General features: G+C 34.0%; 1 protein-coding gene across 4 annotated transcripts; it reads right to left on the reverse strand.

Annotated features, from left to right (window-relative positions):
• Positions 1-9,264: 9,264 nt before the first annotated feature.
• On the reverse strand, positions 9,265-20,148 carry LOC113717239 (amino-acid permease BAT1 homolog). 4 transcript variants are annotated; one of them, XM_072070729.1, is made up of 8 exons: positions 19,806-20,148; positions 18,557-18,817; positions 11,644-11,662; positions 11,310-11,529; positions 11,012-11,193; positions 10,250-10,539; positions 10,035-10,164; positions 9,265-9,762 (listed from the first exon to the last, which is right to left on the reverse strand). In XM_072070729.1, exons 1-8 carry the CDS (start codon positions 19,970-19,972, stop codon positions 9,415-9,417), a joined length of 1,617 nt encoding a protein of 538 aa, XP_071926830.1. In that variant the 5' UTR covers positions 19,973-20,148; the 3' UTR covers positions 9,265-9,414. The 4 variants fall into 4 exon arrangements, with proteins under 4 accessions (XP_071926830.1, XP_071926831.1, XP_027097759.1 ...); XM_072070730.1 differs by lacking the exon at positions 18,557-18,817 and adding an exon at positions 14,047-14,307 and having other exon boundaries at positions 19,806-20,144; XM_027241958.2 differs by lacking the exons at positions 18,557-18,817; positions 19,806-20,148 and adding exons at positions 14,047-14,307; positions 14,428-14,871.
• Between the last annotated feature and the right edge of the window lie 552 nt (positions 20,149-20,700).

Consider the following 20,700-nt stretch of genomic DNA (forward strand, 5'->3'; position numbering starts at 1 on the left):
ACTAGGAAGCCTCCCTTCTTATGAATTTGGTCTATTAAGGGTACTTTTCAGACACCTTATATTCGATGGAAACCTAATAGAGTCAATAGGATAGTAAAATGAAGATAGGTAAGGGGAAATGGATTATTGTGCTAATTAGCAAGAGAGAAAATATAAAAGTTTTTTAACTTCTTGAAAGTTTAAAAAGCATTTTAGTGGTATACCAAACTATTAAAAGCACTTTCTTTGCGTTGGCAGAATTGAAGAGTTTTAATGAGCATATTGCTTATTTCAATTTTTGAATTAGAATGTATTTGAGAAAGATTGAAAAGTATTATTACAAGATATATAGTTGGAGGATGGTCGTTATTTGGTATAAATATGTAGAAAATATTTATCATGGCATATGTCCCTTTCTTTGTACAAACTAACTATAATAATCGTGACCAAATTGGATGCGCTTGAGATGAAGCATTCGTACGTGATCCTAACCAAATTGGATCCGTTCGAGATGAAGCGTGCTAATTTGTCTAAAAACTCAAGAGGTGTTTGGTTGATCAAAATATTTGCTCAAGGAATGGTTTCAAATTCAATCACGTCAATACATGGTGTGTGTTTGACGTGAGTCGGATGAGTTAACAGGAATGATAAGTCTCTTCTATGGGTTTACTGATTAACTGCACTTAGAAAGTCATCTTAAGTTATTCAGTTTAATCTAAAAATGAGAAGGAAAAAATGCATGACACCATCTTAGTATTAAAAAAAAAACTTCTCTACTTTATTACTATTGCTCTTTCGTTGACTCACCACTCCTCTCGGGCGCTCTTTTGCCACTCTCCTCTTTTTTCTTCTTTCTTTTATCGATTTGATCTTTCGCCTCATCCTTTATAAATAGAATTCTTTATAGACGTATCTGTGTATCTCGGTATTAAAAATTAATTTTTGTGATGGGATAGCATAGTGATAGTTTTGGCATGACAAAAATAAAAGGGCCACAGCTAAGATGGGATAATTCCTCAAAGAAATATGTTCATAAGTAAATAAGATGATAAGAGAACATTTTCATGCATTTGTTGAAATTATTGTATCGAGAATTGACAAATTGTATCTGATTTCGATTGAAACTAGGGTTTTTTAGATTTGGGGATTGTATTGTATTTAAGGAAATATTATAATGTTTTGGTAATCAGTAGCTGCCGGTGTTTGCCATTAGTGGTGGAGGATACGTGGCTTAGGAACGAGAGAGACAGAAGGTGAGTGAGTGCGAGAGAGAGAGAGAAAGCAAAAAGAAAATACATAACACTATAACTATTCCTACTACTAACACAATATTTGGTTTTCATCAAAATCCATTCCCATTAACTAGTTTATTACACTGATGGTAATAATAATAATAATGATTATGAAATTCATACCAAACAGCAATTCAATAACTATGGCAAGACTTTGGAATGCGTCGTAATTTGAAATGTGAAGTACAAATATGAAAAGGTTCTGAAGGAAAAAAGAAAATGAATAAAAATGGAAAACTAAGAGAATTGAGACGGGCTTTAATGATATTTTTGGACTTCAATCTTGATTTGGGATTACAATCTAATTACTTTCGTGAGTTGAGTCCAATAGTTAATATATCAAATTGAGATAACAAAATAGGATAATTTTTTATATATTGTCAATGTATGATTTTTTTTTTCCACTAGTAGATTTAGATCATGTTATAAAATATGAATTCAAACTTTAAATTCAAATCATGTACATATGACATATATCCAACTGTTAGTGTAAAGAAAAATTACTACACTATCAGCGCATAATATGACTGAAAACGAGTTGAGTCGAATCGAATTTTGATCTAATCGAATCGAGTCTCGATTTAGTTTTATCAAACTCAAACTCCAACTCGAGCTTGACAAGCTCTTGATGTAGCAGCTCGAGTTCAAATTCGAGTTGAGTTCAGGCTCAAGCTCGAGGTTAAAAAATATAAAAAATAATTATTTTATTTTTTAAAATGAATAAACTAATATTTTTTCTTAACAAATAATATATATATTAGGGATATATATATATATGCTTACTATTAAAATAAGTATATATATATATATAATCGAGTCGACTCGCGAATTAACGAGTTAAATATTTTTGAACTCGAACTCAAGTCCAGCTTTGATTCAAGCCGCTCGCGAGTAGCTGGATTCATTTGCAGCCATAGTGCATAAAAGGTTAATCCAATGAAGTAACGGAAGAGTTTTGATTAGTGCTTGTCAGGTTGTGCTATGTGCAATGTGATATCATTCCTTATTCTACAATTAAAGTTTACCATACTAACATGGTAACTTAATCATCTAAACTGGTCCACAAAATTTTTTTTCGGTTTACCATATTTGCATGTCGTTCTTGTATTCAACATGGTAACTTAATCATCTAAATTGGTCCACAAAATTATTATCCAGGGCCACATTACCATAAAAAGGTACAATTAAAAATATGCGGTCTAATTAGAGTAATAAAACATTCAAACACAATGGAGATGCAAAATGCCTAAAAAATACGGTTCAATTAAATATTTATGAGATGAAATTTTTGAAGTGGCACTACTATTCCCATTTTGTGACCATGATTAAAACTTTTACTTAGACTTTAATTGATTTAGGTGTTCTATCACAAAAACTAAAAAAAATTACAAAAATAGCAAGTATAACTCAAAACAAGTGAAAACTATAGCTACAATTTTTTTCTTTATTGGTAAAATAAATAGGCATTGTAACATTATAAGTTTATAACCATAAAAATAATTTTGATTTCACCAAATTTATTAAAAAAAAGTGCTTATATATACTTACAAATACACACACACGCACACACGCATATATATAAGGTGATATTTTTATCTATTTGAAAAATTATTATAGAAACTAAGATCTATTTGTTCCAAAAACATCCATCTTTAAAGATGGAAAACCTCTACTATTATATTGGCTTTATGAAAACCCTCTAAGAATTAGGGTTATAATACGTCTCAAATTCAAGAGAATGTTGGAAAAATTCTTAATGACATGTCTATATTCTCAATTTGCTTTTCATAAATGGAAAACCCAAAGAAAGCTTGCTAGCATTGTCGAAAATGGTGTATCTTTTTGGTCCAAAAATCTGTAATTTTATATAGAGAAAATCTCTTAAATCATTTTTTCTTGACAAGACCTTCCAACAGTTAGGGTTACAAGGCATCTCAAGTTAAAAAATATTCTACAACAATAATTAATGATGTTTTGATATTCTCAATATGCTTTTAGTAAATGAAAAGTCTTTCTTACTTTTCAAACTAGCTAGAGAAAGCTTAACAATTCCATTTTTTTTAGCGGAGAAAATGTGAGATTTAAGAGACTGGGAGGGAGAGAGAAATTGGAATCTATGACCTTTAAATTTTAAAACCTTAACCTTTATCACTAGACCAGAGTCCTCTTGACTTAGCAGTTCCAGTTCTTCATTTGATAAACCAATTATTTCAACATGGGAGAATAAATAAGGGAGACGAACTAAAGTTCACTTTTATAAATATTATAATAGCAAAATCCATATTTGATTGCCGATTTTTAAGAGAGATATCAAAATGAATTAGAGTACTAGTTATTTCGAAAGAACAATTAAAAAATAATATCAAGAAACAAAGTTTTTTTTTATATAAAATCATTTATTGCAACTAGAAAAAAGTATATGTATATTGCATTTCATATTTCATGCATTGTCTGCATAGGGTATGAATTATTTTAGCCTTTTGTGAAAACATGAAAGAAATGAACAAGTAACCGATAACAAACGATTAAGTTCTGACACACAAGACAGTATGAACCTACGCCTTGATGTTATATTCTTCGAGAGTTTTAACTATTTTGATTAATTACTTAATGTGTAGTGATGTTTCATGATGTAGCAACAATCTAGCTATGAAAAAGAATAATAACCATGCAGCAATAAGGATTTTTTTTCTCTAAACAAAAAAATTATGTTTCTTTATATTATAAGACATCTTTCAACATGCCATGAAGGCTGAAAAATAGGCTATTGTTGATGTGAAGAAAGATTTATAAGTAATTTAACTTTCGACAGAAAATATGGATATCCATGATGCTGTATTTTCTTGCTATGATTATTTCACTTCGTAATTTTGGAAATGATATTGAAAGAAACACAACTTCCTGTGTTACTTATCTATAATCTCTTTCTAAATCAAATTAAAGGATATATATATATGCACTACAAATCATGTTCAAGAAGTTCATGTCATGTACAATAGTCAGTAAAACTTGTACTAGACGAACATGTACAACAACATTTTTGAATACACCAAGGGGTATATGAAAACGTGAAAAGGTCAAAAAAAAATAGCGGGTAGTCCAATTGGTTAAAATACATTACAAAAATAATCAAATACATTCCCTTCCTTTGGGCAATTTGTAAATTTTCGAAGAAATAATGAAGAGAAAAGTAAATTGCAGACTATAATTTCATATACGAACATCATACACATGTGTATGATAGCTAATGAATTCCACTTTCTCTTTTCTTATTTGGACCTTCCTTCATCATAATTGTATGGGGCCACAGTAGTAAATCTCCTATCTGGCTGCTGGAGAAATACCTACAAGATCACATTTATCTAAAAGATTTTGAGTTTTGTACATTTTGGTCTATTCTCTTTTTTTTTTTTTTAGCTTCAATTGTATGCACATTTTGAGGTCTTGGGTGCTTGGTCTAGGCCCTGGACGTTTGTATATCATTGCCCTTAAGAGTATATCAGCATAGGAATGCTCAAGTATATAATCCCATTCATCTTTAATCTTTTAACTCTATCCATCTCATTTTTGTAATCTCAACCAACTTCTTCTTTCTTTTCTGTTTCTTATTAAAGTCCATTTTCAGAGTTATAAAATTGTTTTCGTTCCATTTCCTGAGCTGTTGGCTTCTTCTGAAAAAAAAAGAATGGATGTTAGTAGTCTTGGAGGTGGTCTCATTCCAAAGGCAGCTAAGGGTCTTCAAATTTTGTTGGTTGATGATGATACAGATTGTCTCACAAACATGTCATCTGTGCTTCGAGAACACTCCTACGAAGGTCAATCCTTATGAGATTTCTCTATATTTGTAGCCCCTCTTTTTTTTTACCCCATTTAATTGTTTGCATATCTTTGATAATTCTCCTCTGAACTTAGTCTATCTACCACAGGCCTCAACAAATTTATAGAAAAAGAACTTGATTGTTTTGTGGGTTTTTGTATTCTTTTTGCTTGTTTATTGGTGGTACATTTTTTTTTTTCGATCTTCTTTAATGCTAGTCTTCAAATGAAATAGGATTTTGTGTGGAGTAGTTGCTATCGAACAAGGGCCGAGGGGATTGATGCTGGTTTCCTAGATTTTTCATTGATTTTTTTGCACTACTAGAAATGGTATATGAAGATGATTTTAATTATGTTACTTAAAAAAATCATACAAGTTTTATTCCTTTAGATGAAGCCTTTGATCTCTTAAATTTGGAACTTTAAAATTCCAATGCCAAATAAAGAGTAAAAACTTCAGTACATTTATTCTGCAGGTTTAACTTTAGAAATATCGAGTGCTAGTTCAATTTTAGAAAATCAAATTTGTTTAAATAAATTGATCAACATTTATTTATAAGAACTAGTTTTGAGATGAGTTTATCTTTATGAAGCTTCTGCTAAAAAATTTAAGTATGAAAAAAAAAATGAAAATAATTCGATTATGGACTGCATATCTTGGTTTAGAAAATAGCTCTCATAGGAAAACTTAAGGCTTCTCTTTAGACGTAGTCCTATACAAATCTCTAAGATTGCATTTCCAAAACTGCTTCTTTTTTTCAAAAAAAAAAAAATCTAGAAACAGACTGCCAGTCTTTTCAAACTTTTTTCTTTTGGACAATTGTCTCCACTGTGTCCAAATTGATCCAATATTTTTTATAAATATTCATCATTACAGTAATTAATTCACTAATTCTAATTTGACTTTGCTTCTTTCTTAGTGAGATAGACCTGAGTGTCTACTGTTATCCCCACTACTGTAACAAAAAAATTACTATTCATTACGTCAATTGATCTAATATTTTCATGCAAATTTAATTTTTCTAGTTCTTTTATGACTTGAATTTTGACTAACCTTGTTCATTATTTTACCTTACTAGTTACCACCACGAAATGGGCAATAATTGCACTATCCTTAATCCGGCAAAGAAGATCCTTCTTTGATCTTGTGATTACTGAAATGGACATGCCTGGGTTCGGTGGCTTCACAATGCTCAATCAAATTTTGCTTATCAAGAAAGACATTCCCGTCATTTGTAAGTTTGAGCACTCAATACCTCTGGTTTCAAATCTATACATGCATTGATGTAACAATTTTTTTTTTGTTTTTGGGGGGGTCTAGTGATGTCTTCAAATAGAGATGCAGACATGGCCAAGAAAGCCCTTGATGAAGGGGCATGTTTTTTCTTCTTTAAGCCACTGCACACTCCAGATTTGATCACAGTTTGGCAGCATGTGTTTCGCAAGAGAGGCAACAGAAAAGGGCTCTTGAAGGAGGTTGAGGATAATGGAGATCGAACAGTTCAAACCGAGAGACCTAATGGTGTTAATGAAGAAAATGTTGCAGACCAACCCTTAATCCGTGACCCAAGGAAAGGCAAGGCTCCTTGTTCAGATGATGGTCATGGAAGCAAAAGGCCAAAGAATGTGGGCGATGATGCAAGGCAGGCTAACAAGGATAAACTGATAATAGGTGGTAATGATAAACAAGGCAGAGATAAAGATGCTGGCAAAAGAAAGAAAATGGAGAAAAGAAAGAAAAGAAAGTATCGTAAGAAGAGTAGCAGGTCTGCAGAGAAAAAGCCACGCCTGGTTTGGACGCCCGAGCTGCATGAAATTTTTTTGAATGCAATTGCTGCATTGGGTGAACGCGGTAATAATTCTCTCCCAAACTTCTCATTCAATTGCTATCAGCATCATGTTCTTTTACCCTTATATTACCTGCATTCATACGCCAAAATATTAGATAGTTGCTCGATCTCATGCATTCATGAACATGAACATAGTTATTGAAAAATTCAAAGCATATGAATTCACATGCTTATGAATTTTTAGACAATTACATGGACTTTCTCTTTTGAATTTAGAACATTTGCGATTATTCTTTTTTTGTTTACCTTTCCTAATTCAGATGCTCATCCGACGGCAATACAGAAGGAGATGGACATTCCAGAATTGTCACATCGCCACATTGCCAGTCATTTACAGGTAAAATGATCTTTGGTCAGCTAGTGAAAGTGCTAGCATTTTTGCTTGACTCAGTTATTGTTTCCTTTTTTTTTTTTTAATTAAGTGTTGCTGAAAATGCTAGAAAAGAATTTTTTTTTTTTTTTTTTTTTTGGTTTTTGGCTTAATTACCATTAGATTGGTTGATATCATCATCGATTCATTACCATTCATGCAATCGTCTTAGAGGCTGTCTAAATTTGTTAGGAATGTAAGAGTCTTGCCCACTTTAACTTGCTAGCTAGCTATTCTTGCTGTTCATAATTCTGAAGTTTCGCATTTATTATTTCTTGGTTTTGAATTTCTATATAGTAATCCTTTCACCCATATCGTTCACTTTTATAATTTTATTCTACTATTTTCTCTTTTTTTTTTCTCTTTTTTTGTCCAGAAACACAGGAAGCATATAAATAAAGCAAGAGAATTATTGGTTAGAAATCCACATATTTTTGAACCCAACGTGACTAGATATCCATCCCTGAGTGAGAGAAAAAAACCATCTTTCTTTGAATCCAATATGACTAGATATCTAACCCCTCAACCTACAACCACGAGGACGAGAAAAATACCTAGTATTTTCGACACCCTGATGGCAACAAATCCAACTGAACATATTCGAAGCCCCTATAGTCCTAGTTTTGCTCCTCCTCAATTTACACACCCAAAAGCTTACCTTAATGAGGGCACAGCTTATAACCAAAGGGACGCACTCAATCAGATCCTTGCTAATCCCAGCAACAACCCGCCAATGACCAGCAATCATCAAAATTCATATGCAAATTTTGGAAATCAAGAATCTTCCCAATTGAACCATGTTCAGTACTCAGCTGATCAGGGCAAAGGAAAACAAGTTTTGTCTTCCTTTGGAGGATATAATGACAATCATGTTGCTCCAGCTGATGATTTATGCAAGACCAAAGTGGATGCTCTGATTGAAGCAATTAAAAAGGAATTGGCAGATGCTCTTGGAGCTGATGCTAAGTTGCGTCAAGATATGAAGTTCTTGGCCAGGTACAATAATGTTGTTCCTCAACGAAGCTCACTCCAAACACCATCCGAGGTGTTTTCTGCTGCTTGTAAAGACTTATTGGCACCAGCAGAGACAGATTTCGACATTGGGGAACAGATGACTTACACTTATAAAGATCTTGCAATGATTTTGAATGACTTGAATGCTGGTACTGAAGGCATTTCAGGATCAAGCTCAGACCAAGAACCGCCCATGGAGTTTTCTACAGCTTGTGAAGCCTTGGCACCAGCAGAGACAGATTTCGACATTGGGGAACAGATGACTTACCGTTATGAAGATGTTGCAATGATTTTGGATGACTCGAGTGTTGGTAATGGAGACAAAACAGGATCAAGCTCAGAGTCCCCAGACCCGCCATTGCCAGACAATGTTGCTGATGACGATCATGATTTCACTGAACGGCTCAACATAGAAGATTTTTCTGAGCTTTTTGAAATCTTTCCAGACATTCAAGATGGAGCTCCTTAGTTGGGCTTGCTTCTGAATTAATTAAACGAGAAGAATAGCTGGCTGTCTTTTAGTTTGTTTTTAAGACTTTAGAAGAAGTCTAAGTTCTAAACATTGAGCAAAATATAGAAATGGACCTTGATCCAACGGAGAGTTGCATTGAAATATGGTCTGTAATGATTTATAGGAAAGATGCATCTTTTGTTCGACAAGTCTGTGTAAATGACGCAGAACACCTTCTCAAAAACAATATCTAAAAGGTGAAAAAAATTAGATACTACTGGTACACCGTTCGTGTGTATTTTTGGTTTGATCTACCAGACCAACAACAAAAACATTGGAATGAAATTGATGATAACAACAGTCATTGCAACGGTTTTCACGATTTTGAGCGCTAGTCATACGTCTGAAAATGTTAACAAGAAAACGATACATGGCGAAGCTTATTGCTTGGATCTTTGTTCGTTTAAGATGAGATGTGCTCAATGCCCAAAATGAGAAAATTCTACGACACCTTAGATTACAATTTAATGATACCAATCTTGGTCGAAGTAAGAATAAAGTTGCAATAATCAAGAAAAGGAACTTCCTATATGATATTATACCTTTCATGTACAGGAACTAGTTATACATCCATGGCCTATTTTAGTCGTCTATATTGGTTATAGGACCTTTAAACCAATACCTAGCACTAAAGACCCAAGCAGTGACAGTAAGAATAACTAGGCCACCAACAGCAACTGGCGTATAGTTGAGAGTTTGATCGGTAACGGGATAGGCAACGGGCAAGGAGAACAGCACAGAGATGGTTGCCACCCACAGCACAGCAATCCAACCAACAAGGACCCCAAAACTTCCCAAATTGAAAGGCCCTGGGGTGAAAGATTTTCGTGCCAAAGTCACCCTAAAGAAGATAGGTAGGGCATAGGCAATGTACAGTCCAATAGTTGCTATGGATACCATGGCCTGAAATGCGACCAAGCTCCCAAGAGACTGCCACAAAAAAAAAAATAAAAAATGCAGAGCGTGCGATATTCAGTTAAAGGAGTGATGAATAAAAACGAACAGTGGGTGCTCATCCTAATTGGTAATAGCTCAAGCAAATCCGCATATGCAAGTAAACTCACGCTGCATTTTAAAGGTTCTTAAAATTCAATAGAAAGAGAATTTGCATTTCATTTTAAAGATTCTTAAAATCTGACGTGCTCTCAAAGTCTTGTGGTTCCCCTGGCCTACAGGAAAATGCAGAAAAGAGAGGTTCATACCGTAAGTGCCATGCAGAATGCAATAAAAGCTGAAAGCCAAACTGCATTTATGGGAACATCTTGCTTGTTTACTTTGTGCCACAAGGATGACAAAGGCATAGCTCCATCCCTTGAGAATGCATAGGCCATCCTGAGAATGTATATCAATTTGACCGTCAATGGAAATCTTGCTACACATGAAGAAACCAGCAGAAAAAATTAAAAAGAATGGTTACCTTGAATTGCTAGTTATTGAGCTCATGCCGCAGAAAAATATGGCAACAGCAACAATACACAAGCACACAATTCCACCAGCTCCACTCCCATATCTACTTTTGAACACTTGGTAGAAAATTTCAGCGATGGCATAACCACCAGCATCATTGTCCTTGCTCAAAAGATTTGGGATGTTCGTAACTGAAAATGTGATACCAAGTATATAACCCCATCCAACAATTATAGATATCCCGATGGAACTAATTATTCCCTTAGGGCCATTCTTATCTGCACTCTTGGTTTCCTCTGACTAGCAGCAGAAGTAATAATGTAAGAGAAATTATCCAACAAAATTTGTTTGGTTAAGAATAAGATAAATGACTTAAAAACTGGAGAACAAGCTCTCAAAATGTGAGATCTGAATTTCTTGCAGAGCACATAGCAGATAAGCTAGATGCCTAGATGATTAAGCGAAAATGAAACCAAATATCTGGTAATCAGTTTTGTAATCTGAAGTACCTTTTAGCCGCTGGTTGCTCAATTGTTCCATTCTGATATGAATGTTGTTCTTACATCAGATAGTGCTAGTATATGAGCATGACAGTACTTAATCCTTGAGATTCTTTATCTCATAGATTTTATTTAAGAATGTGATAGCATAATCAAACTCCAGAAAGGATAAGGGCAATACATAGAGATAGATGTAATTTCTATTGTATTTGCGTCATCAAAGTCCCAACACAAAAAATGAATAAGCGCAATAAATTAGAGATGAAACTTACCATGTGGGCAGATGCATCATATCCAGTCAGCGTATACTGGCTCATAAGAAGCCCGAGTATAAATATGTACAATTTACTGTTGACGCCAGCCCCATTTTCAGTGTTGAAATGAGTAAACACAAACTTAGCACTGGCTCTTTCAGTTGCAACTGTAGGAATCACAATCATGAGTATAAAGACTCCTGAAACCAAAAGAGTATCTTGTAAGACAATCAGGTGAGAAGCCAAAAGAGTATCTTGTAAGACAATCGGGTGAGAATTGAAACCGACTTATAGAACAGTTTTGTCGTCAGTCTACCTAGTACATTCCATGCAGCAGCAAGCTGTCCAAAGAATGATAACCACGAGATAGGAAGACTGTTTAAGACAGCATGTGAGAGCAAAATTGCAGCATGGATGGCAATAACTACATACTTAGAGGCCTCATATCCACCTCCAGAGGTTCCACCAGTACTCAGAAGGATGATCACCCGAATCAGCTGTGCAAGTGAAAAATCCACGCTTGTTGTAACTGCCCACTGCAAAGAGAAATTTCTTTACCAGTTAAACATAATTGTGGTGTCACCAAGCATGAAGAGGATTGACAGAAATAGAGTGAAGAATCTTGAACTGCAGACTAAAAGTTTAAATACCTGACCAACAATGTTGAACCTGTAAAGCCAAAACAAGAAAAACAAAAAATAAGTACTCAGCCTCTACCAATGGATTTATAGCAAGACATAGCTGGCGATAGTTTATCAAACAGATTGCTACCTATAGAAACCAAACTCTACATGGTAAGAGGGTGATCCAGATGAAGATGGTCCATTATGCCACTACCCAAGAACTCAGAGAAAATGGAGTACAAGAACTTCGTCTTGATTCATTCGAGCAAAAACTAAATGACCAATATAATAGGCTTCTCAGAACTACATAAGTTAACTACACATCACCAGAATCTCATCCATTTATGGCAAAACACCAAACTTCCACAAAAGTCAGTAATTCATGAAATTTCTTATAATAGTACTTTTTGCAAAGGTAGGACAGCATCATGTATTTAAGTAAAATTTACTTCAGTTACAGAAGAAATGAAGACCAATAATTGAACTAAAGCAAAAGGTGAGCTTAAATGAGAAAAACAAGCTCATTCAGGCTTTCAGCTGAAAGCAAAACTAATCAGAATACGAAGCCGAAACACTTATAGAACTAACACCTTACATGGGAACAATGTCTAGGTCCAAATTTGTTGGTTTTTTGGGGCATGAACTAAGAAACAACACCTTAGTGTTGCAAAAAAAGCTTATAAGAGACTTGTATTGAAGGTGGAAAATGAGCATCTTGTTCTACATTCATCAACTCACTATTTATAGTGATTACATGAAACAAACTAGCAAAATATCCCACTAACAATTATCCTAGAAATCTCAACAAAATATAATCTCCTTCTACTAGCAAATCTTATCAAAAATATCTGTTAACAAACCAACATGATCTTTTGTTAATAAATATCCTTATTTTTCTAATAACTAAACTATTTTGATATTAAACATAATCTAGCAAAATATGTAGAAAAAGTTGCATATCCCAACACTCCTCATTGCCACTTTTGCTGCAGATTTTGAATTGTCTTCTCAAATCTTTGAATCTTGTTTTGGATGAGACTTTTGTAAGAAGCTCTGCAATTGATGATTAGCTTTGCAATGAACTTCTTCTTTTGTCTTCTCATGCCAAACTCCACATAAAAGATGATTTTTTTTTAATGTTTCCAAATAACCTTCTCATAGGTTTAAAGTGGAACATCCTTTGACGACATTTGAACCTATACAGAAAATATGAAATTCTGCATGGTTCTTCATTTTGCCATCACCATCAAAATCTGTAGACCAAAAACAGAAATGTTATAATCTTGATAAATATCAGGAATCAATCTGATATCTCCTGACTTATCAATGATCTCCTCCTGAATTTTTCAGGATCTGAATTCTTGATTTCATCATCATGTTCCACTTTAGAATTGTCAAAATCTGACCAATTCATAGTGAAACTTCTCCTTTCTATTTTAATTGAGAATAATTTATTCTCAATCAAATCATCAGCCATTATCTTTGTGAAAACGGCATCAAAAACTGATATGTGAATGCTGGCCTTGGATCTCTGTATAACTGCAACTCTGTGGTCTCTAATTTGTGTATTCATCAGCTCTTCAAATACTGATGAAACAAAAATCGTCTCTACCATATCTCGTAGATCATTGACTACCAAATAAGTCCAAAATTTTATGGCCCAAATTTGGTAAATTTCACCCCTAAAAGTTGAAACATTTGACAAAAAGTTCTTTCCTGTCATGGCTTGAACTTATAATGGATCCTCACCAATGCATCACTCTCAAAAAAAACTCAGGCCCTTAAGATATAGGCTCTTGATACCACTTTGTTGGTTTTTTGGGGCATGAACTAAGAAACAACACCTTAGTGTTGCAAAAAAAGCTTATAAGAGACTTGTATTGAAGGTGGAAAATGAGCATCTTGTTCTACATTCATCAACTCACTATTTATAGTGATTACATGAAACAAACTAGCAAAATATCCCACTAACAATTATCCTAGAAATCTCAACAAAATATAATCTCCTTCTACTAGCAAATCTTATCAAAAATATCTGTTAACAAACCAACATGATCTTTTGTTAACAAATATCCTTATTTTTCTAATAACTAAACTATTTTGATATTAAACATAATCTAGCAAAATATGTAGAAAAAGTTGCATATCCCAACAATTTCATCTGTTCCTAAAATTGCTAATCTTATGGAAGATAAATTCTAACGTCTAACTTTCAAAGAACAATACAAGACCAACGAAACATAGGCAACTAATTGGCGCTGACCTCAAAAAAATTTAAAAAAAATACCAACTGTTATAAATAGGTTGGGCTCCCTGAATTGCAAATTGAAATAAATGACAGCCACTAGTAGACCCCTAGCAATTGAAACAGAGAAGAATACCCTCAATTAAATGTCATTAATTATTCAAACAAGCAAGATTTTCAATTACCAGCCAGTGATCCAGGATGCAAAGGGTGCCCAACTAGGGCCAGCAAGCTTAGCACTCCAATAATAGAGTCCTCCAGAAGTAGGATAAGAAGAACATATCTCAGCCATGGATAATCCCACAACCATAGTAAAACAACCAGCAATTATCCATCCATACACCAAAGAAACAGGCCCACCAAAATTCAACCCCGTATTATACAGTGTAGTCACACCAGTCAACACTGATATAATTGAAAATGAAAATGCAAAATTCGAAAAAACCCTGCACCAAAAAATCCCAAAAAAAAAAAAACACAAGAACCAAAACAAAAAATATCAAATACCCACATCAGAAATCAGATAAAAAACAATATTCCGAATGAGTTATGGATTGAATAATTACGAGAGGTCTCGCTTGAGTTCTTGCTTGTATCCTAGCTCATGCAAGCGTTCATGGCCTGAATCAATGGATGATGTGCCATTGCTTTGTTGAACACGTTGTGGAAGCACTTCGCTCTTCTCTTCACGATTCCACGCCATTTTTTTGAAATTCAAGTGATCAAAGAGAGAGATGAGGGAGGTGTGTACTCTTATTCAAGATATGAAACCTTGAATTGTGGTTTAGTTATCAATACACACCCTTTTATCTCTCTCTTTCTGTCTGAGTAGCTGAGAGTTTTCTTGAGAACTTCCAGCTACTGTTTGTTCATGGAAATGATGATGGATTTAATATAGATTCCGTGAGAGGAATATTACCGTGCTTTTTCCTCTGCGGACACGTTTCGGAATCTTTAATGAGTCTGTTGGGGGTAATTATTTTGGTGGAGGAAGCAAATGTGATGGTCAACCAAAGCTGTGGGAAAGTCAAAGAGAGAACTGTGGTTAGGTGGGTTGCCTTTTCTTTATTAATTTATTTTCTTGATTTTGTGATATTTTTTTTTCAGATTTATGGGAAAGAGAAATAAAGGAATCTCTTATTGAGATGGGCACTTTAAAAAATTGGCTTTTGCTCAGCCTACCAAAGATTACGTAATCGTACCATCTCTTAGGCCATCCTAAGGACAATTGATCGATTTGTACATTGCAATTTGATAGTGACTAATTTGGGGGTGCGGTCCCGGGATGCGAAGGAGGGCCGGGGGGGGGGGGGGGGGGGGGGGGGAAGGGATATGTAAGGACAATAGATATTTTATTGGGTTACAGCAAATTTAATTTTATTTATAAAAATTTTATTCATATCATATAAAAAAGTGATTAAAAATATATTTACGAAGAACGTAATAATTTTTTTTGTCCAAAAAAACTACAATTGAAGTTAGTTATCATTTCTCTTGCAATTGTTGACTTAATTATTCTAAACAATTTGAATTTTAAAAGCTTGAAATGTTGATGAGATTATACCATATCTCTTATATGAATGACAACGGGTACCGACGACATATTTTTCTTCCTGACATGATAAGATTTTCAGGGGAAAAAAAGGTTTTCTCACCTCATTTTACTTCATAAGATCTAAACTAAAATCTTAAATTAAATACAAAAGAAACGAGTCAAGAAGAAACATGTGAACACCGTGTAGTCATTTTGAGAAGAAGAAAACAAAACAAATAGCGAGAAGAACAAAAGGAGGAGAAAAGACAAATTTGTGTAGCTCATCCTGAATGCTAAATTTATGTGACAAAAGAAGCAAGGAACAAATAGAGTTCATATCATAGTATTGTTAGTCTTTTTTTTTTTTTTTTTTTTTGTCGACATGATAACTTTTAATTTAGACATACTCCTATGTTACAACAAGGGAAAGGAATGGATTCAAAAGAATCGATGAAAAATTCAGAGGAGACTAAACCGCTATCGAATCAGAAGGATGTCATTGCACCCGCTGATAAATTTTTTCGGAAAATCCTGCAGAAGAATGCAAGTCAAGAAATTTGATCTCTTGATCTACATCCAATAAAAGCTTTAAACCGCTTCCAAGTCAAGAAATTTGATCTCTTGATCTACATCCAATAAAAGCTTTAAACCGCTTCCAATGGCCAACTACTCTACAGATAGTTGGTATAGTTGTTGTTAGTCTTTTTTTTTCCGACAACTAAGACCAACCACATATTGTAGCCAAATTGTGGGAGACAGGGGTTGATCCCCTGACCTCCAGCATCACCATTATGGTGATGACCACTGGACCAAATGGCCAGTGGCTATAGTCGTTGTTAGTCGATTCTCTTCTTTTCAATGTTCAAAGCAAAGTTAAAATTGTCGAAGACTTGAGAGCCGTTTAGGTTTTATGGCCGGAACTGGGCAGCAGAGTGATTTGCATTACAATTTTTGCATGTGAACAAATCAACTGAGAATCTAATATTCAAATGGGAAAAGATGAAGAACCAAAGAATGCGGCTACTGCATCTCACGTGCGAAAATGTGGCCTCCAAGAAATCCAGTAAATGGCTTGATTGTGTTTGGATAGGTATTACTATTGAGTAAATCTTAAATTCAAATGAGTTGTCAATATTTTCATAGTGATTGTGTATATACTGTTATTGTATAAATGATTAATTTATTGTTAATTTTTAAGAAATTATTTGCTTACGTCACAAATATATTTTTTAATACACATTTTGATTTTTTCAATTATCTTTTATTTTGCATATATCACATCACGAAAAGTGTTACAATAATTATTTCAAATAGTATTTCAAATTTGTCATTTGTTGCAATAAACTAGGTACTCCAGAAAATATTCCCAAAAAAAATAATAACATAGAATGAGCAAACGTGCAAGTATTTTTTTGCCCAAATTCATTTCAAATTTCATACATATAAAATTATCTTTATGTTGTTAGTCATGAAAATAAAATGGAAAGGGTTAAATCCTAAATATGTTTTCTACCTTTCATTTTTTTCTTAAAGAAACGTTAAGAACCTAACATCATGCATGTCGATACGTACAATTTCTTTTTTTTTTTTTGTTAATTAGTTTTTTGGATTAAATTCCATTCTTTTGGAGCAAGGTGTTTCAATATTTTGACTAAGCTGAAAAGCAAATATAGATTCACTATTTTTTTTTATTCTTATAAAAGTGCAAGATAATATTAGTGCCATGATCTCAAATCGCAATCGGACCAAGGCAACCCATCATATCCAATGTTGTTGCTAATCATTATGGTCCGTAAACAGACTGAAATATTGCGAAAACAGCACCGACTAATTTGAACCGAAAAATGATTGGAGAATTGTCCATTGTACAAGAAAACAATCCTTCTAATTGGTATTATTGCATCTAAAGTCTACAAACGCAGTTTTACTTGAATTAATTGGTGATGGCGTAACTAAACGATTAGCTAGCTGATTATTTCAAGTTATACATCAGCTCTTTTTTTTTTTTTTCTTCATTCTTATTTTGTCTTATTAATGGGGCTTGTTATGGGTCAAGTAATGTGGACAAAATATCATTTATTTTGGGTAGAAAAATTGTCAGAATTCAATCCACTTCAATTCGGAAAGCGATCTTGCTCAAACAGTTTATGAAGTTGAATTTCTTTCTCTAAATATTTTATCTAGACAAGGACGAAAAAATGGATCAAATTACTTGATATTTGAAACGAACTTGGTCCTGTTAAAACTAGTTTGAACTTTATTTTTCAACTGATCAAACTAAACACGAACAGTATTTCGTGTTCGATAAAGTTTGAAAGTAGACTATGAACTTAGCTCAATCAGCTTAAAGATTGAGACTTGAAAGTTAAGTTTAAAAAGTCAAAACTAATTGAGCTCAATGCGAGATCGGCTTGGTAAAAGCTTGTCAAGAGTTTGGCTCGATAAATAAACAACTCAAATTAAAATACAATTTCGAAATTGTTAAAATAAACAGAGAGAATTTGAACAATGGAGTATTCTACTTTATTAGACTTATTGACATCTCTATCTAGCCATAGTCCTAAAAAAGTTGAATTCTTTGTGGAAATAAATTTGGAGAGAATTAATTTCTTGTTAACAGCCAAAGTTCTCTTTCAATTGAGGCTTAGGGGGGCAATGAGCGGATGTGAGTTTGAACACTAGTCTATTCGAACTCGATCTTGAAGTATATTTGTTTGAGCTTGAGCTCAAGTTTAAGTTTGACAAACCTTCAATTTCAAAACTCGAGCATGACTAGTGAGAAGTATGAAGTGTCTGAGATCAAGTTCGAAAAGTCACTTGCTCGAGTTCGAGTGATACAAAATGTAATTTGTTATAAGAAAATAGGTTCTGTTTATGAGCTTGTTTGCCACTGCTAATAAAATAGCCATTGCTTTCAACACTTGGATTCGAACTTTTAGGTGAACTTTACCTAGGGCCCGAGGTACATGAAAATCAATTCGAATATGGGCCCAATAGCAGCAGATATACTCGTTGATACACAATGCAGATTATCAACTAAGGACAAAGGTTTCAACAATCTCCACACCATGAAAATGCCAAAAAATATTTGAGGTAATATGATTTTGCGGAAGCACAAAAATAAGAAGACAAACAATACTGATGGTAGTTTGATTACGTACCAGCCAGTGAGCCAAGATGCGAATGGGCTCCATCCGTTACCACAGAGTATAGCACTCCAAAAATATAGCCCAGCAGAAGTCGGGTAAGCAGAGCAGATCTCAGCCATCGAGAGGCCCACAATCATCGTCATTAAACTAACGATAGGCCACCCGTAAACCATAGCAATGGGCCCACCAAACGACAGGCCCTGATTGTACAGCGTTGTTATTCCCGTCATGACTGATAATATTGAAAAAGTGACCGAAAAATTGGCCAGGAACCTTCATACACCAAAAACACAATAATGAAAACGAAAATTTACAAGTCATTTATCTTCATAAATTTTACTAAACCAAGTAGTTAGAACTGGCGTTTATTTTCTTTTCTTTTGAAGTAGAAAAATGTCATTAATGTAAAAAATCATATGAACCGTAATATTTAAAATAAACACTCATCAAGTACACTGAATAATTACATGCGATCAGTGCCCTCCTAAAATGTCCCTCCAACTCCAAGAATGCTGTAAGTGTGTTTGGATAGGATATTATTAGGGATAATTTTTTGAAAAAAAATACTAGTGAGTTTGTTTGGATAAGAATTTATTTGGATGATTTATTTGATCCAGTTACTGTAGCACTTTTTGTGATGTGATGTATGTGAGATAAAAAGGTGATTGGAAATTGTGTGTATGATGCAAGCAAAACAAAATCTGAAATTTTTTGGCCAAATTCTTGTTGTCCAAACAAACTCAGCTGTAATACTTTTTTAACGTGATGTATGTGAGCTAAAATGATAGTTGAAAGTATGTATATGATGTAAGCAAATAAAATTATACAAAGAATCAAATTCTTTCTCTCAAAAAACAAGGAAATGTAATTGTTTTTGGTCCATTTGATACTAAATAGTACAATAAAAATATCTAACAAAAGATTACTCCCTGCCCCTCTGAAGTGGAGTCAAATCATAGATTACTGATTTAATGAAAGAATTAATGAATAGGAAGACAATAGCATAAACAAAACTTGAAGGGTTGCCTTTTCTTTTTCAACAAATGTTCAAAATAGATACCATATGTCCTTTGAAATAAACAAGTTTTAGTGGACCAACGTGTCTTGTTTATCTGAACCATCCAAGGTGCTTCCCTTCTTTATCACAAATAACCAAGTAAACCTTTAGATTCCACTTGCTAGATTGTCATGCAATGTTGCAGTGATGAAGTAAATTAAGATGGATTTCAAGAACTTTGAAGCAGAAATATATGCTACTTACGAAAGGCCACGGCCGAGCTCTTGCTTGTATCCCAGCTGCTTCAACCGCGTTGAATCCTCAGAAACACGATCAATACCAACGTTTTCAGCGTCAAATTCACCAAGCGGATAATAGAGACCAGCTGCTTGATTGCCATTATGCAATCTTGATTCATCAGCAAATTCCATTCTGCAAATAAATCCCAAGTGTCAACACAAGCCCTCTTCAGCTATCCTATGGCAGATGCCACTTCTGTTATACTTCCGGATATCTAAGACTCTAAAGCGTAGCAACCTAATCTGATTTGTTGGTTACTTTTACTCTTTTATGGTGTCTGAGAAGAAAACTAAAGGAGGGTTGAAGAAGGGTGAGGATTGAAGAGTTGTGGCAAAAGCTATAAATTGAGAGTTTGCTTAATTAGTATGGTCTACTGGTTTTAGGAAGTTGAGATTTTTGCTTATTTAATAAGCATGCAATGATTCGTGCACGCAAGAGGGGAAATGAGACAATTATATGCGTAGAAAGGCTTGGGTGATTACATTTGCATGATGTGACAGCTGCCTAAAAATTGACAGCATGGGACGAAGTTCTTGAAGCCCACATGAAAGTATCAAGAAAGTACTAGATTTTGATTGGGATTCTGTTGAATACTTTTCTGATTGAGAATATTCATCTGGCTAGTTAAGGCAAATGTGTGACTTGGTGCATGTGATATGCAGTAAATTGAGAGGGATTTTCGAATTTGCTCGGTCAAGAAAGGTTCAAGAAGAAGAGAAAATATAAGCAATATTAGTGTTTGAGACCAAGGGTTAATTATTAATGTGCCTAAAGGCCTTAAACTAGGCTACTAGATGATTTGATGAATTAATAATAGATAATTCAAAAATGATTCACAAATCCCATTAATAAATATGGA

This window comes from Coffea arabica, chromosome 11c (assembly GCF_036785885.1).
Source record: "Coffea arabica cultivar ET-39 chromosome 11c, Coffea Arabica ET-39 HiFi, whole genome shotgun sequence".
NCBI classification, from domain to species: Eukaryota; Viridiplantae; Streptophyta; class Magnoliopsida; order Gentianales; family Rubiaceae; genus Coffea; species Coffea arabica.

Bases quoted from the DNA above. Each gene is read 5' to 3' on its own strand.
- LOC113717239 (XM_072070729.1), bottom strand. From the start codon at position 19,972: ATGGAATTTGCTGATGAATCAAGATTGCATAATGGCAATCAAGCAGCT. The intron at 11,194-11,309 runs GTAGACTGACGA...TTTTGGTTTCAG, and splicing joins TGCTGCATGGAATGTACTAG to GAGTCTTTATACTCATGATT. The intron at 10,540-11,011 runs GTAAGTTTCATC...TTCTGCTGCTAG, and splicing joins ATGATGCATCTGCCCACATG to TCAGAGGAAACCAAGAGTGC.